This window comes from Vespa velutina, chromosome 6 (genome assembly GCF_912470025.1).
Source record: "Vespa velutina chromosome 6, iVesVel2.1, whole genome shotgun sequence".
Classification (NCBI taxonomy): Eukaryota; Metazoa; Arthropoda; class Insecta; order Hymenoptera; family Vespidae; genus Vespa; species Vespa velutina.
The window spans coordinates 5,984,613-6,002,112 of record NC_062193.1 but is presented as its reverse complement, the minus strand read 5'-3'; the positions used below and the strand labels follow the sequence as shown (position 1 = coordinate 6,002,112).

The 17,500-nt window shown below is 36.7% G+C and overlaps 1 protein-coding gene across 37 annotated transcripts in view; it reads right to left on the bottom strand.

Moving 5' to 3' along the window:
* LOC124949631 (voltage-dependent calcium channel type A subunit alpha-1) overlaps positions 1 to 17,500 on the bottom strand; it is a 125,568-nt gene that overhangs the window by 56,032 nt on the left and 52,036 nt on the right. For 34 of the 37 annotated variants that reach the window (XM_047495036.1, XM_047495031.1, XM_047495060.1 and 31 more), the window contains exons 3-4: positions 3,547 to 3,664; positions 3,071 to 3,477 (exon numbers count right to left, since the gene is read on the bottom strand). In XM_047495036.1, the coding sequence (XP_047350992.1) occupies positions 3,071 to 3,477; positions 3,547 to 3,664 (525 nt within the window). Of the gene's footprint in view, positions 1 to 2,256; positions 2,358 to 3,070; positions 3,478 to 3,536; positions 3,665 to 17,500 lie in introns of all 37 variants that reach the window. The other 3 variants (XM_047495030.1, XM_047495037.1, XM_047495049.1) reach the window with 2 other exon arrangements.

Genomic DNA, 17,500 nt, shown 5'->3' with positions numbered 1-17,500 from the left:
TTCGTTCATTCGTTCGTTCGTTCGTTCGTACGTACGTTCGTTCGTTCGTTCGTTCGTTCGTTCGTTCGTTCGTTCGTTCGTTCGTTCGTTCGTTCGTACGCTCGCTCGTTCGCTCGCTCGCTCGTATCGTAATATAATAAATTAATAATAAAAATCCTACATATATTTATAGTAAATTAGAGAAGATAAATTAAATTCGTTAAATCGTTTTTATCATTGGTAAAAAAAATTTATCAAAATAATTTGGATCCCGAAAGGGATCCACAAATATTTTGAGCTTTTATCTAATGTTGCGTGTAGAAAATTATGTAGAAAACTCGAACTAGTTTACGATTCTCTAGAAAATACGTAACCTATTTATCAATGTATAGTCAACTATATTATTCAAGACCTTTGGCTAAGGATATAGAGAGATTGCTAAATATAGACGCGAACTTCGGGCCAATGTATCTGTTTTTTCTATGTGTATATGTTATTTCCTGTGCGTAATAATGGGCGTTTACTCGGCAAATACTTTCTTATATTTCCTTGTTTTTTCTTGAAAATATATATATATATATATATATATATATATATATATATATCCATAAGAACACATATTTCACAAAATTATTTTATCACTCACATTTTTAATAATAATAATAATAATAATAATAATAATAATAATAATAATAATAATAACAATAACAAAAGTACACCGACCGTATAAATCGATCGTAATTTTTATCAATCTTATTTACGTCATTGACGGAATTATCATAGAAATATTTACCATGAAAATCGCCCACGTTTGGCCCGTGCGATAATCTACGTGTGCGTTACAATATAATACGTGTTAAACATTAAAAATAGCATCATCAATCTCTAGCATTAAAATCTCAGTCACTATGTTCTCTACCCTATGTAAATACGTATACTTAAGAAGAGCAAGAATGAAGAAGAAAAAGTAAAAAAAAAAAAAAAAGAAAAATATATATATATATAAAATAGAAAGAAAAGAGACACTTTTGACTATCATCGTTCTCTAAAATATTCGATCAACGATATACACAATTATCACGTCAGTCCTGAATAAAAAGACGCAGCCCAGACGCAAATCATCAGTCCAAAAGTAATAAATATTTCAATCTATTGCACAGGTAATTAAAAGAAAAAGAAAAAGAAAAAAAAAAAAAAAAAGAAACAAGAAGAAGTGAAAGGTCCTAAGATACGAAAAGTTATGCATCATCCTTTTTTGTAATTTTTTTTTTGTTTGTTTTTCTTCTTTTTTGTTTTTTTTTTTTTTTTTTTGTTTTTCCTTCATGTTTTATATATCGTGTGTGTGAGTTTGCGTTCATTGTTTCTTTGTGTATTTTCGTGTGTGAGTGCGATGAATAAGAAAAGATAGAAAGAAATAGAGAGAGAGAGAGAGAGAGAGAGTGTGTGTGAGAGAAGAGAGAGAGAGAGAGAGAGAGAGAGAGAGAGAGATAGAGAAAGAGACAGAAGGGAGTGCGAGTAAATATAAAAATAAATGATATAGAGTATATAGCAAATAACTGATAGAGTATTTCTAACGTTTAATAATTCATTGTTATCCTAATACGTATGTATGTGTATATACAGACTTGATTACTTGAAAAATACACTTTGACACAGATCCGACAAAATACCTATTACATTATTCAATATATACCTAAAATATTTTCGACCAACTCTTTATCTATAGCTTTTATCAACTGTTCTAAAACACCCATAGCCGCTAAATATTAATTAGTAAAACAGAGACGTGTAATTACGCAAACGGGTAACCAAGGGGAACGAACTAAAGCACAAATAAAATGTTTAGAAATATTAGTTTAGCTTGCGTTATATATCTTCTGCTTGCACCTATCAGAAAACGTTGAATCAGTAATTCAAAGATAAGCGATAAAACTTATAGACATAGTCAATAATATGTACATATATATATATATATATATATATATATATATATATATACATACATATATATATATACATATATAAATACGTGTATGTGTGTATATATATATGTATATATGTATGTATAATATAGGTTAAACTATCGTATAAAATATAAATAGGGTATGTTAAATATAAAATGTTAAAAGCTAATCAGACTATAAAAACGTACACAAACGCAAATGCCATGAACAAGGGTTGGGGATTAGTATATATAATAATCTGCTGCTTCACTGTATTCTTGTACTGTTTTGGCTTTGTTATATCTGCTTTTTCACAGAACTGTGACTGACTCACTTGGAATTTTCGAAACCAGCTTTAGCGGTCTGAGGACCCTGAAGGAACGTAGCATACGCAGGTCGACGTCCACGTTAGTTTCGGCGAACACGGTCATCGACCTAATCCAAGGATCACTCTAGAATCTATCTGTCCAATCGGACAAAACCGTATACGTACGGCATGGAGCTGTACGAGGAAAGAAGTTTTCAAAATATCGAAAGTGTTATATATATATATATATATATATATATATATTGGGAAATATAAATCTTGAAACTTCTTTCCTCGGGATCAGTTTTCCTAACGTAAAAAAGGTAACGTTTAAAGTCAACGTATAATAATATAATCAATAGGAATCGGTAGCCTCTTATCGCGATGAAATGACCACGGTAAAGTGCATTCCTCTCTATCGTCTTCTCTTCTCGAACTGTCCGCCTAACTCAAAGAGATATTATGAATTTTCTTTCTCTCAATAAAAGAGAAAGTAACAAAATGATAGATAAAGAAAAAAGAGTATGAAACGGTCTTGGACGAAGAGATGAGAAGAAAAATAGAGAGATAGATAGATAGAGATAGATAAATAGATAAATAGATAAATAGATAAATAGATAAAGAAAGAGAGAGAGAGAGAGAGAGAGAGAGAGAGAGAGAGAGAGAGAAAGAAAGATAGAAAGATAGATAGATATAGAAAGAAAAAGAGAGAGAGATTGAGAGAGAAATGAGAATGAAAAGGAAAACGAAAAATGATCGAAAGAAAATGATAATAAACCGTGAAACGATTATAACGATTAAGAAAAAAATTTTTTTCGGTTGAAGTAGACGATCTCCTCACCCGGTCACCACGACGAAGAAATCCATGATGTTCCAGATGTTACGTAGGTAGGAGCCGCGGTGGAGGACAAAGCCAAGGGCGAGGATCTTAAGGCTCGCCTCGACGCAGAATATCCCGAGGAAATAGATCTCCGTTGCCTCGAGTTTCTGTGCGAGTATGGTCTTGTCTTGTTTGGGCAGGTGCTCCTCGAGGGCGAGGACCACGCAATTGGCGATGATGGTTAACAGGACGGCGTACTCAAAGGGCGGCCACTCGATGATGAAGCGGGTGTGTTTCCTTATACAGTTATCCTCTGAAAGGATGAACAGCGAGGTTGTGCCCTTGGATTTGGGCTGTCCTCCCCCGCCTCCACCCGCCCCTCCGCCCTGATCCCGGCCTGGCGCCATATCCACCGGACCACCAGTTACCTATTAGAATATTCACCCTTCGGATTCCATTTTCTAATATTCTTCGAAAAGACACTTGCCTCTTCTTACCTCCCCTCCAAAGCTAGTCCAGTCACCGCGACCACTCAGTCCGGCCAACTTCTGCCTTCTCCTGTACTGACTCGCGTATCCAGGGTCCCTTTGTGCCGCCTCTTGCGCTGCTGCCAACCTGCAAAAAAGAAATTATACAATTATAACGAGTCCATTAATTAATTGTAACATATTATTATATATATATATTAACGATTAAATTATAATTGCCTCCTATCATCGTCGTATTTTCGTACATCTACATACAATTATCGAGATTATCGGAGATTATGAGAAAGAGAGAGAGAGAGAGAGAGAGAGAGGGAGAAAGAGAGAGAGATGAAAGTATATTCATGTTACCGTTTGGGAAATTCCAAATGGTATCCTGATAATATCCGTATAAACGCATAGGTAATTCTGTTTATCGATAAAACGATACATATCGTACGAACTTAAGTATCTTTATCAATATATCCACTGAGTTATGCTTCTGTTTCCATGACGGTTAGCTACGAGCTATTTCGTGAAAGAGCTCGTTAATGGCCGACAGGGTCGTATAATGTGGCACGAGGTTAATTAAGTGCATTAACCGAGACTTTTGCGATGAAGGTCCCTATGTGCGTGGCCTTTGCTTTGCAAGAGAGAGAGAGAGAGAGAGAGAGAGAGAGAGAGAGAAAGAGAGAGAGAGAGAAAAAGAGAGAGAGAGAGAGAGAGAGAGAGCAATCAAGATACTCGGTAATGCAATAACTCACGACAAGGATCCTAATACTACATACCTCCATCTATGTAAACCTTATGCTTTAAAGAGTCTTCTCTTTTAATTATTATTATTACTTTTTTTTTTTTCCTTTTTACGCCTCCTTCCCTTCTATCCAAATCCTTTGTCTACGAATATTATAAATAATAAATAAATAAATAAATAAAAGTATCTATAAGGACTCGTTCGTTTCTTTATGACGCTCTAATTTTTCTTAGACGTACGTACATATGTATGCATATCGAGACGCGTTGAAAAATCGTATATGCGGAACGTAACGAGGGAGGTAGCACGGCTATCGTTCGTCAAACTCATAAAATTCAGTGAAGCGATAAGCGTTTTCTCTTGTACCATGACAAATGGATTTTAAACAGCGGCATAAAGTTTGTTTAGCCGCATTGATGATGCACAAAACTCGAAAACGCTAGACGGCACTGGCATGTCGCCGAAGTTTTTCAGTATCCGCAGTGACCTCAACGCATAACTTGGCATACATTGTTTCAAGAAATGCATATACATACGTACGAGGAACATACTTTTCTAACAGCCACTTAATGTTTTACCCATACGATATGATCGAACGCGAGAACGGTACTTTTTATTTTCTTCTTTTTCTTTCTTTTTTTTTTTTTTTGTATTTTGTTTATTTCTCTTTTTCATTTAATTTTCTTTTTTGTTTTTGATAGCTAGAAAGAAAGGATAAAATATCCTTGGTGTTATCATTACTGGGGGCGCGCTTGATCGATTGTCACCAACTTGATTGTCGAAAGTTAATCAACAATATCGCGATGATATTTAATTAAATTTAACGAAGTTAAAGGAATTCTTTTTGGCGCTGATTGGTCACGACAGCAACAGGTGAAACGACAAGTGTGGATCGCAACACGTAAGAAATATAGCACTCTTTCCACGTTGCACTTTATATGCAACGCCGCATGCCAGTTTTGTATTCGTAATACCTACCTAATCACCATGTACTACGTATACATACATACATATATATATATGTGTGTGTGTGTGTATATATATATATATATATATATGAACATACATGTACGTTGTTATTTGCGAGACACGAATTACGATACGCGAGCATGTATTAGATTAATTACATGTATTCGATCGGACAGATCGAAAGAAATCGTTGGGAAATATTTTTTTCTTTTTTTTTTTTTTTTTTTTTTTTTTGATAATAGATAATATCAGTCGGATATAATGCGGATACGTAATCCAAAGATACTAACGAAAAGAGAATGAGAGTTAGTTTATAAGGAAGATGATTGATAATGATTTATGCAGTCGCCCCGCACGCTTTTTACAAGGGCGCTCGCTCGAGTAAATGGCTCGTTGCGAGAAGAGAAACGTGCCAAATCGCCATGTTGTCGAGCGTTTGTGTTTGTTTGTTTGTTTGTGTATGTATGTGTGTGTGTGTGTGTGTGTGTGTGTGTTTTTTATCAATGGTAATTAATACCATACATTTCTCACCGTGCCTTTCAACTATCCCTCTTCATCCCCGTTTATTTCTACCTCCTCGTCATCACTCTTTCTCTCTCTCTCTCTCTCTCTCTCTCTCTCTCTCTCTCTCTTTCTCTGTATTTCCTTCTCTTTCCTCTTTTTCATTCCATCGAAGTAACCATCCTGGTTTGCTTGCTGTCGTTGAATATTCACAATTGAATTTTTCTAGCCGATGAAAGAAACGTCAAGCGCGTGATTTTGTGATCGTGCGAGAAAAAGAACAAATGAAAGAGAAAGAGAGAAAAAGATAGATGGATACAGGAAGAGAGGGAGCAAGCGAGAGAGAGAGAGAGAGAGAGAGAGAGAGAGGAGAGAGAGAGAGAGAGAAGGACTAGATTGAAAGAAAAAAAAAAAAAAAATAGAAAATAAAGAATAAAAATAAAATAAAACAAAAAAGAAAGAAAGAAATAAAGAAAGAAAGAAAAAGATACTATGATATAGAGAATCAGTTGTCTCGAGATCGTCGAAACGATTCTTTTCAAATACTTTCTCATTCGTATCACGAAAAGGAACCGAAGGAATATATAGTGTACGATGCTTTTGAAATAAAAAGAAGAAGGGAATTCTTCGATGACAATGAAATGGTTGCTCGGTATGCGCTTCTCTATATTACTGTTCGCTCTTAAAAATAAAAAAAAAAGTAAGAGAGTAAAGAAGGATTGAATTTTTGCCAAGCGCTGATATTTTCACTTAATTCTTGATCTTCGATCCGCGAACGAAGTAGTAAACTCAATGACGACAAAAGACGAAATATAATTTTACGAACGTTCATCGATGATAATAATGAAGTAACAAAAGCCGGACACTGTATGAACGTACGAAAGGAAAAAAAGAAAAAGAAGAAAGAAAACAGAAAAAATAAAGAGAGAGAGAGAGAGAAAGAAAAGGAAGAGAAAAAAAAGGAAGAAAATGTTCGATGAAAGCGCAACGAAAGTAACCGTCTACCGATAGAAAATCTATACTAGTCCACGGCGTTTCTCATTAGGTTAATTACTACGCCATTAGACGCGAACGCGTGCACGCGACGACGTACTATCGTACCTACTATGTACCTATGTGTATGAATATACAACGTTTATGAAACGAGGCTTACAATTATTATATATATATATATATATATATATATATATATATATATATGCATTATATATGAATTATATATACGTACGATATACTAATAATTAATACGATATATATATATATATGCAGATACGAATATATACAAATATATATTCACATACACTAAACATTGATTTACAGTTTCGATCGACGAGAATATTCGAATACTTGAGTTCCAGACAGTCATCTTGCCAAAAATCAGCTTAAACCACGATACGAGACTATAGTTTAAGGCGCCCGTCGGTCCAACCCCATTCGAACGAGTTTTCGAAACAACGTCGACAACGGCAATGACAACGACGACGACGACGACGACGACGACGACGACGACGACGACGACGACGACGACGACGACGACAACGACGACGAAGACGACGACGAAGAGGACGAGGACAACGACGGGGGTGGCGTCGCGTCGTTGCGGAGGATCGTAAGGACGTGGCGGTGGCGAATGGAAAGAGGGAGAGGGAGAGAGAGAGAGAGAGAGAGAGAGGAAGAAGGGAGTCCGGTGACGTCATGTCAGCGCCATTTTGCCGGGTGACGTCAACACGACGACGCTGCTACGTAACGCTAGCCTTGCCTCACCTTGTCTCTCTCTCTCTCTTTCTCGTTCTCCCTCTCTCTTTCTCTCTCTCTCTCTCTCTATCGCGCGTACGTAAGTACGTGTGCGTGTAGACGTATACGACCAATTTCTTCCAACTCGTGCGCGCGCACAGAAACACATACACACCTATACTAATACACCACACAAAACGTTGAAGTTCGATCAACGTTAGTTCCTGCGTGTACGCACGAAAGCCGCAGAATATGTCGGTACAGTGTATATACGATATATTTTAGTCGGTATGCGCGTAGGTGTACGTACGTGTATGTATATATGTATATACATGTGGATGTACGCGTCTATATATCGTACACACACACACACACACATATATATATATATATATATATTCATAAGTATAGTATACGTATATATATATAGATATTATACAAGCGTAGGCGTATACTATGGCTGCGTAAGGGGTTCACGCCTTTAATCGTAGCCAATTATACACACACACACACACACATATATATATATATATATATATATTTAGATCATAGTATTCATGTACACAGTAAGTACATTTTTTATCGTAAGTAGTGTTTGGAGCATCGAATAAGTTTCGATTTTCTTTCTTTTTTCTTAACCCTCCCTCTTTTCCTCCCCAACTCTCTACAATTCCTGTTTCCTCGTCGTCATTGAATACTCACGATAGAGTCTTCGAACGATCATCCTCTTCACGGCGATCAAAGATTTGAAAAGATTCCTGGCATTTTCTCGCGTCACACACAGAGAGAGAGAGAGAGAGAGAGAGAAAGAGAGAGAGAGAAAGAGAAAGAGAGAAAGAAAGGGATGAGGCTAACGTTAAAAGGGAAGGTACCGTGCAAGTTAAAGAGATCGTTCAAAATGCAAGTGGGACGTGCTCGACGAGATCGCAAGCTCGGCAATAAATTAGCTATTAAGAGGAAGTAACGGGGAGGGAGCACGTGGAAGAGGGTGGCGGGGGGGGGGGGGGGGGGGGGGGGAAAATGGGGATATGGTAGCATTAGGCATCAATAGGAAGAGAAAGCAAAAAGACATTTTGAGACTAGTATTGCGTTTGTACTTAGGTTATTGTTGTTAGATATGAACAAAAAAAAAAAAAAAAGGAAAAGAAATAAATAAAATAATCAGACAAATTAAAAAAAAGAAAAAGAAAATGAGGTAGAATAGTTTCAAAGAGAGAGAGAAAGAAATCATGTATATACTATTAAAATGATTCTATTTATTATTGATCGATCTAAAGGTATCTTGATTATTTCCCCTATTTAAAGCCAGGGTACGAGCGACAATTAATAATAAGTGCTCGTCCGTTCGTCGCATTACATGCATATACGATAGAACAGTTTATCGATCGAACGGGATATTATTGACACCCATAGAGACAGAGAACACGCGAGCCTACGAATTCTCGAGAGTTTGTGGGAACATGTTAACCGGGCGCACATCTTGTTGTGAGAAATTCTTCGATGGATCGATACCACGAATCGACGACTACGTATGAATGACGTGATCCATAAACGTGAAACGCCATTTGTTTGAAAAAAACTTTGGTATCTCCTCTCTCTCTCTCTTTAATACGTTTCTATTAAATCTTATGACTATTTGAGAAAAACAATTGAGTTTTTGAGAGATAATAATTATTGATAATTTGCACGATGATCGCCGTGTTTCTTTATTAATTTTGTATAAAAATATAAGACTAAGCTAATTGAGAAAATTTGTTCTAGAGTGAAGAAAAGAAACATCGTACAACGTAGTATACACACATACACATACATATATATATATATATATATATATATACACCTTTATGACGATAATAGTCGTCTATATGCTATGTCCAATGAAATTACCTTTCGGTCTATTTGCTCGTGGAAAGCGTGGATTACGTCAGATGTACACGTGTACGAAAGGACGCGTATGCGCTTCTTTATCGTTTACAACTCCTTCTCCGTATATAAACGACGCGTGTACACGTAATCGCACACTATATACACTTATGCTTCTAATAAATATATATACATATATATATATAGATAGTGTATATACAGAGAATCGTGTAAAGCTTTATACATACATTACATATATATATATATATATATATATATATATATATGTGTGTGTGTGTGTGTGTGTGTGTATTGATAAGTTATAGATATGTAGTCTGTCGTAGAGAAATAATTAGACGGTCAGAAATATCTGACTCACCTTTACGTAGTTGCTACTTCCTTTGCAAAGAGAAAATCAAGAAAGAGAGAAAGAGAGAGAGAGAGAGAGAGAGAGAGAGAAAGTAATAGCAGCAATAACGACTGAGAAATTCATTCGACTATCGATGGTACTTGTTGCAAGATCAAAGTTCGACCGTAAATCATGAAAATAGAAGAAACGAGATATCTCTCCCACTATATTTTTCTCTTTCTATCTAATTCTATATATTTCTTTTTCTATCGTTAATCCTCCCTTCCTTGTTCCAATTAGAGAGGAACGATTCTCGTATATATGTGTAGATTGTGATAATATGTTGATCGTATTGTCCACAATCGAATATTTATTATAAACTTGTAATTGCACGAACGAAAGTGAAAAATAAATAGATAAATAGAAAGGGAGAGAGAAATAGGGAAAATTTTTTTATCTTGTAAGTAGTAAAAACAGATCGTATTCGGACGGTGAAGACGTCTGATTCGTTTCACGCCCACCCTACTTGCCGCACACGCGATTACTGAAGAGATTGCAGTAACCAGTGCAGATGCATTCCCACTCGATTCATACTTCCCACCCACAACTTCGGACTATTTCCTTACGTGTAGCTCCTTATTTTCGTCGAAAAACAACAAAAAAAAAAAAAAAGAAAAAAAAAAGAAAAAAAAAAGAAAGAGAAAAGAGCTCAGCGCACGTGAAATTATTTAAAAAGAGTGATTAACTTTTCTAACAACAATAAAGAACAGTTAAACGACTTATTCCACGAACGATCCCTGTTGACCGTTCGCATTCAACGTTAAAGCTGCCATTTCGAAGAAGTGGCTTTCATTGATACGACACGACGATTACGTATTCTCCGAAATTCCTTCGGGGAAATTGGGACAAGTATGTTTCATACAACGCGAGATCGTTCGATATGCAAAACGATTTACGTTGACTCAATGGCCTAACTCTCATTCATTCGACGAAATAATTTTACGAATTTTACGAACTAATGAACTTTAGAAACAAATCTCAACGAAATAACGAGAAGAATAGAAAATAGTACGTTCATTTCTTTATTCCTTGTTATTCATTTACTCGTCAGTTATATCCATTGGAATAATAAATCGATAAGTGAATCCTATTAATCCATAATAAATGGTGTTAATTTATTCGATGACCTTTATCACGATTCTTATGTGTTTCACTATATCCCCTCCTCCCACTCCCATCGCCTCCTCCCCCTTCCCCTTTTCCATCGTCCTTACATAGTAAATCCCATAACGTCACATTGCTATTTGGCTCTTTACTACTTGGCTTAAGTAGTAAGAGTCGGCCAAAAATCGGACATATCTCAAAAAATCCGATCAATCATTTCATACATAAACGAACAAATACTTAATACGTATCCTTTTTATACGACCTTATACAATCGTTTCGCAACTAACACGCTCGAATTGTTATTACAGAGAAACAGAGGGGGTGAGAAAAAGAGAGAGAGAGAGAGAGAGAGAGAGAGAGAGAGAGAGAGAGAGAGAGATAAATCATTCGAACGGCCAGTTATAAGTAAAATCGTGCATTTCTATATAGACCATTAAAATGAAAATCCACTTCTCGAAAAGAATTTAAGCTGCAGAAAGCAGACGGCCGGTCGCGATCTAACCACCCATTAAACTCTCTACAAGATTTCAAAATCACTTGCCTGGCCTTTCACCTATTTCTCCATCCAATGGTATTTTATTAACTCGAATGTCTCGACGTAACAATTGTTTTTCATTCCTCTTCTTTTTGCTTTTTTCTTTTTTTTTTTTTTTCTTCAACAAATTCGATACGTACATATATAAACACATACATATGTATTATAATGGATACGTGAATCATACCGTAATGATTATTAATTAATCTTAAAAAATATACATATACATTTACATACTAACAAATTTGAAAAGTATCGCAGCAACTTGAAATTTTACCAAAGAAACTTTTTAATACATCACGGAAAAACATCGGCTAATTTTACTAGTCTTAGGATATACGTTCATATATACGTTTATATATATATATATATATATATATATATATATATATATATATATACATATATATTTATCCGTCTACGTACGTATGATGCATACATAGTTACGCTTTGTATACTTTCGAGATCCTTGAACTATAACATTATAACCATCAGCAATCGGTAGCGTTGTATAGTGCAAACTCAACTTCGAGCGATTATTAGTCGTTGACAAAGACACCCATCGTGAAAGTATGATGTTTCTTGGTGCCTTGTACGAGTTAGATGTAAAAATAGAAAAAGAAGGAAATAGAGAGAAGGACAGAGAGAGAGAGAGAGAGAGAGAGAGAGAGAGAGAGAAAGAGAGAGAGAAAGTACGATTTTATATAGGGCGTACGTCGTTGGCCGTCTCCGTTTATAGATCGAAGCTCCGAAAAAGCCCCAGCAAAACTCGCGTAGCTCACCCTCTTCCTCTTCCTCTCTTTCTCTCTCCTCTCTCTTTTCTTTTTCTTCTTATTTTTCTCCTTCTCTTTCCCTCCTCCACCCCCTCCCCTTCTTCCTTCCCCCACCCACCTACTTTCACCCATACCCCCTACAACATATTCTCCGCGATCGTGTGTGTTTATCGTGCGCGACGAGAAGCTCATTTCCTTACGTCGCCCGAGGCTTAATAAATCAGAGAGGAGGCGCCCTTGTCAATAGTAAGGTCAGAACCGAGGCGACTCGACGTCTCCAGCATTTGCCAAGTGGTACGTACGACGAAGACGACGATGACAACGACGACGATGAGATAGCAAATAGAATAGACAGAGAAAGAGGGAGAGAGAGAGAGAGAGAGAGAGAGAGAGAGGAATAGGGAGGGATAAAGAAAGATAGAAAAAGAGAAAGAGAAAGAGAGAGATATCAACTGTATTGTGCGCAACGTGCGCAAAATCATATGAACGCAACGACGTAAGCACGTTTTTTCACCCTCCCTCTTTCCCTCTCATCCCCATCCCGCCCTTCCCCCCTCCCCCACCTCTCTCTCTCTCTCTCTTTCTCGTTTCTTTTCGATTCCATCCCCTTGGAAATAGATCTTTCAGTTACATCGAAGAACCACCCTAAATTCAACGTATACTCACATTCTAGCCCATTCGCAATCGTACTGCCGTTCGAAGACCCACCACTCTCACGTGTTTCATCGAAAATGAATTATTTACTCGGTCTCTCCTCGACTACCTCTCCCTTTCTTTTCCCTTCTACTCTCTATTCCAACTTCCCCCACCCCACCCCCACCCGCCGCCACTCACTAACATCTCTCGAGCGTTATCTTTCCCCAAGCAAGCCATGCTCAGATACGCGCGAATACTCGCATGGTCTCTGAATAAAGTATCCATTTTAATATTCGAAAAGCTCGCAACGCGAAGTGGATATGTACATATATATATTTATGTATGTATGCATGCATGCACGTAGATTATATATATATATATATATGTATATATATGTATGTATTTATATGTATATATATATGTATATAAATATGTATATATGTGTATATATATATATATATATATATATATATATGTATAGATACATATTTACCTATAAGTTTAATAATTTCTTTTTACGGTATATAGGTATCACGTCGTGTCGTTGACGCATGCGCGAAAGATACACACATATCCCTCGTGCGTCGCTGCCCTGACAGGATAAAACTATCTCTATCTCTTTCTCTCTCTCTCTCTCTCTCTCTCTCTCTCTCTCTCTCTCTCTCTCTTTTGTCATTATTATATTCCTTGAAACATTCGTGTATCTTATTTTAAAGTAAATTGACATAAAGAAGAGAAGTATCGAAGGATTGTTGCAGGTGTTGTTTCTTTGATTGTTGAAACAAAAAAATATTGTTCCTTTTTCTCTTCCATTTACATATATTTAAATATACATATATCTCTCTCTCTCTCAGTCTCTCTCTCTCTCTCTCTCTCTCTCTCTCTCTCTCTCTTTCTATTTTCTTTCGCGTTAATTAAAACAATTTATTCAAAACACGAATAATTTTTATTAATTATTTTCCCTTGCGAGTGAAGTCAAAATATAAAAATAAATGAAAAATAATAAGGAATGAAAGAATGAAAGCAAGCAAGCATACAAAAAAAAAGAAAAGGAAAGAAAAAAAAAATAACAGACGACAAAAGTTCATCGCGTTGTCATCGTTAGAATGCACGAAGTAGAATCTCCGCGTTTGTATTTTTATTAGAAGCAAGCAAGCAAGCAAGCAAGCAAGGTGGGCACCTGGTAGCAGGTAACTATATATCTATTGATCGTTCATTCATGCTACCCTTTCACCCTCTCAACCCCTCGGCATGCCCCAGAGCAGCAAGCCTCTCCTACCAAGTTTCTACCCTGTCTCTACTCCCCACTCTAACTTCATCATCTACCATCCCTCTTTTTCTCTCTCTCTCTCTCTCTCTCTCTTTCTCTCTCTCTCTCCCTCGTTCTCTCCCACTCCGCATCACCATGTCTTTCTTACTACATACTATAGCAACGTCGTCGTCCTCTTTTTCGTTATCATTATAATCATCATAATTATCATTATCATCATTATCGTCATCTTCGTCGTCATTATCATTATCATCGTCATCGTTATTGCTATTTTCGTAATCGTAAAAAGAATATATCAAGAGACATAGAAGCTCTCTCTCTCTCTCTCTCTCTCTCTCTCTCTCTCTCTCTCTCTCTCTCTCTCTCAGTTCTGCCAACTGTAAATCTTCGCCTCATGGCTGGTCACACGTGGCGCTCGCAAAAGCACGCTTACCAACCCGTTAAAAACCCTGTGAGAGAAAGTAGCTACCTAACTCCGACTAAACTCTTGCCGCGTGTTACCTTTCTCTCTTCTATCTATTTATCTCTCTGTCTCTCTCTCTCTCTCTCTCTTTCTCTCTATCTATCTCTATTTATCTCGCTTTTTCTTTCTTTCATTTCCCTGTTGAAACGACAAAAAGAGAAAGATTTTATTATCTAATAATCAAATAATGATTATCATGCTACTATGTCGTTCGTTGCAACGAAAGATCGATCCACGTTCTCATTTCTTTCTCTCTGCGATCGTTATTCTCTTTTTTAGTTCACACATACACACACACACACACATGTACATACATATATATACATAAATACGTATATATATATATATATATATATATATATGCATTTATATGTATATATATATATTCTTTCTCCTTTCGTTATCCATGAGAAATCGGTGCTCTTGTCGATCGTTCGGTTCCTTTTGTGCGCTCGCCTCGAGTGCTTCTCAAAACGAAAAAGAGAGTCAATGGGGAAGGCAGGTCTCTCCAGGACGTAATGAGAAACGTCCCTGTATCGATAATATCTCTCAGTATGGAAGGTACCGGGAATGACCGTTCCGATAGGAAATTTTACCGAGGGATCGATCTGCGAAAGAATCCCCGAAGTTAGTCGTTTAACTCGTAACGTATAACGTTTAATTTCGCGGCTACTTTTTTCTGTTTCTCCTTTCTTTTTTTCTTTTTTTTTTTTTTTTTTTTTCGTTACGCCATGCGCCACAGAACTTCAATATAAATATGTACGTAATTTCAGTCTAAAAAATAAAAAAAAGAAAGAAATATATATATATATATATATACAGAGAGAGAGAGAGAGAGAGAGAGAGAGAGAAAATGAAAGAGAAGAAAATCAAACAAAATATCGGTATAAATACGTAAGAATACAAAAGATCGATCCAATGAGAGACAAGGACGATCGATCGGATCGAGAATATATATGAAGATACTATATAAGATAAATACACGCGCATATGTGAACGCACGTGAACACGTTACACACGCACTTGCTTGCTCGCTTGCTCGCTCGCTCGACTCAGTCGAATACAAAGACACGATATGAGCGTTCGGCACGCTCCCTGCCATTATTTAATTGGCAGTTATATAACACCGAATGTTCTTACACGATAAACGGTACCGCGGACGTCTAATAAATTAACAATTACGTGAATGCTTTGATAGAGATCGTCAACCTTCCTTATCGACTACGAGGACGAACGTGGGAAGAGAGAGAAAAAGAGAGAGAGAGAGCGGAAACTAGAAAAAGAGAGAGAAAGAGAGAGAGAGAGAGAGAGAGAGAGAGAGAAAAGCTTAGTTCGTTGGTGGAAAAGTGGGCCGACTAGCTATTCGTGCAACGTGAAAAATTAATGAACACGCGAAGATGCATCGCCAGAGATTACCGGGACTTCTGTCCTCCCTCAAGAGAAAAAACGGAAGGAGAGATAGAAATAAAGATATATAGACAAAGAGAAAGAGAGAGAAAGAGAGAGAGAGAGAGAGAGAGAGAGAGTGGCATCGAAAAAACTAAACAACACTAACAACTATAAATTGTTCGTAAAAACGGTCAGCTAGGGGCGCGCACGCATACACGTTCTAACTTCGAGTTATGTCCCGTGGCATGGTTTTAATGAAAGCGATAAATTTCCGGCGTACAAAATAAATTCACATCGTAAAATGCCAAATTAAAGGTTAACCCAACGACGACGACGGCAACGATGACGATAATGACGAAAAACTTTTATTTTTCTCTTTCTCTCTCTCTCTCTCTCTCTCTCTCTCTCTCTCTCTCTCTCTCTCTCTCTTTCTTTTCTGACAGTTTTAAAGAGAGATTAGCGAGTGCGTTTCAAGCAAACGAAATAAATACAAAAAATTACAAATTTATGATAAGATCTAATTTAACTATAAGGAAATGTTAAAATTGATTTCAACGAAAGAATCTCATTAAAAATCGATGAGGAAATGTTATCATCGAAGAATATTTTTTTTTTTTTTTTTTTTTTTTTTTTTTTTTAAAAAAATTTTTTTTCTATTTCTCGTTGAACGCGTCATACACCACCGATACTTTTTCATCCCCTTCTCCCATCTTACACCGCTCCTTTCGGAGTTCCACATTATTAGAGCGTTAAAAAAAGAAAGGGGATTGTCTTCGTCCTCGTCACAACAATAATGGGAAAAAGAAAAAAAAAAGGAAAAAGGAGGAGGATCGAAACATAACTTCGCACATTCCTCGAGAAAAAAATTTGACGTTTAAACGATACTCGTAATAATAAAAATTGGATTTTGCGATTGATTCGACAAAAATAAATTTCTTTGTCCAACCACAGAGAGAGAAAGAGAGAGAGAGAGAGAGACAGAAAGTAGTAGTATTTCATCGTTAAAAAAGAACGAAATTATTCGAAGAAAGAAACACGTATAAAGTGGATTAGAAAAAAACATGCGATACTCGAGGGTTACTCGTACGATACGATGGGCGTGAAAATCTTAGCAGATGGTTGGTTTCGTAGCTATCTAAGGCTCGTTTTAATCGTTCCGACAATGTCGTGACATGATATTCGAGCATTTAGACGATAGTCGAATAACACTAGACCAGAGGAAGGTTAAGTGTTCTCTCACTAAACACGTTGTCCTTCGTTGATCTTCGTCTTTCAACGGTTCACTTAAAATGAAATTCAAAGTCGATATAAAGTTATTTAATTCGTTTCCAACGACGATTGTACAGCCAAGAAAGAAATATATTTCGAAGGAATTTATACATTTTTGAAGATGATTTTTTAAGGATGTTCGAGGGGAAAAGAGAGAGAGAGAGAGAGAATGAGAGAGAGAGAGAGAGAGAGAGAGAGAGAAAGAAAGAGAGAGAGAGAGAAAGAGAGGAGAAGAGAAGGAAGAGGAGGAGAGAAATAAACGGGGCCACGGGGCGATAGAAAAAGAGAGAAGAGCTAGAGGGACGCAGAACCGCT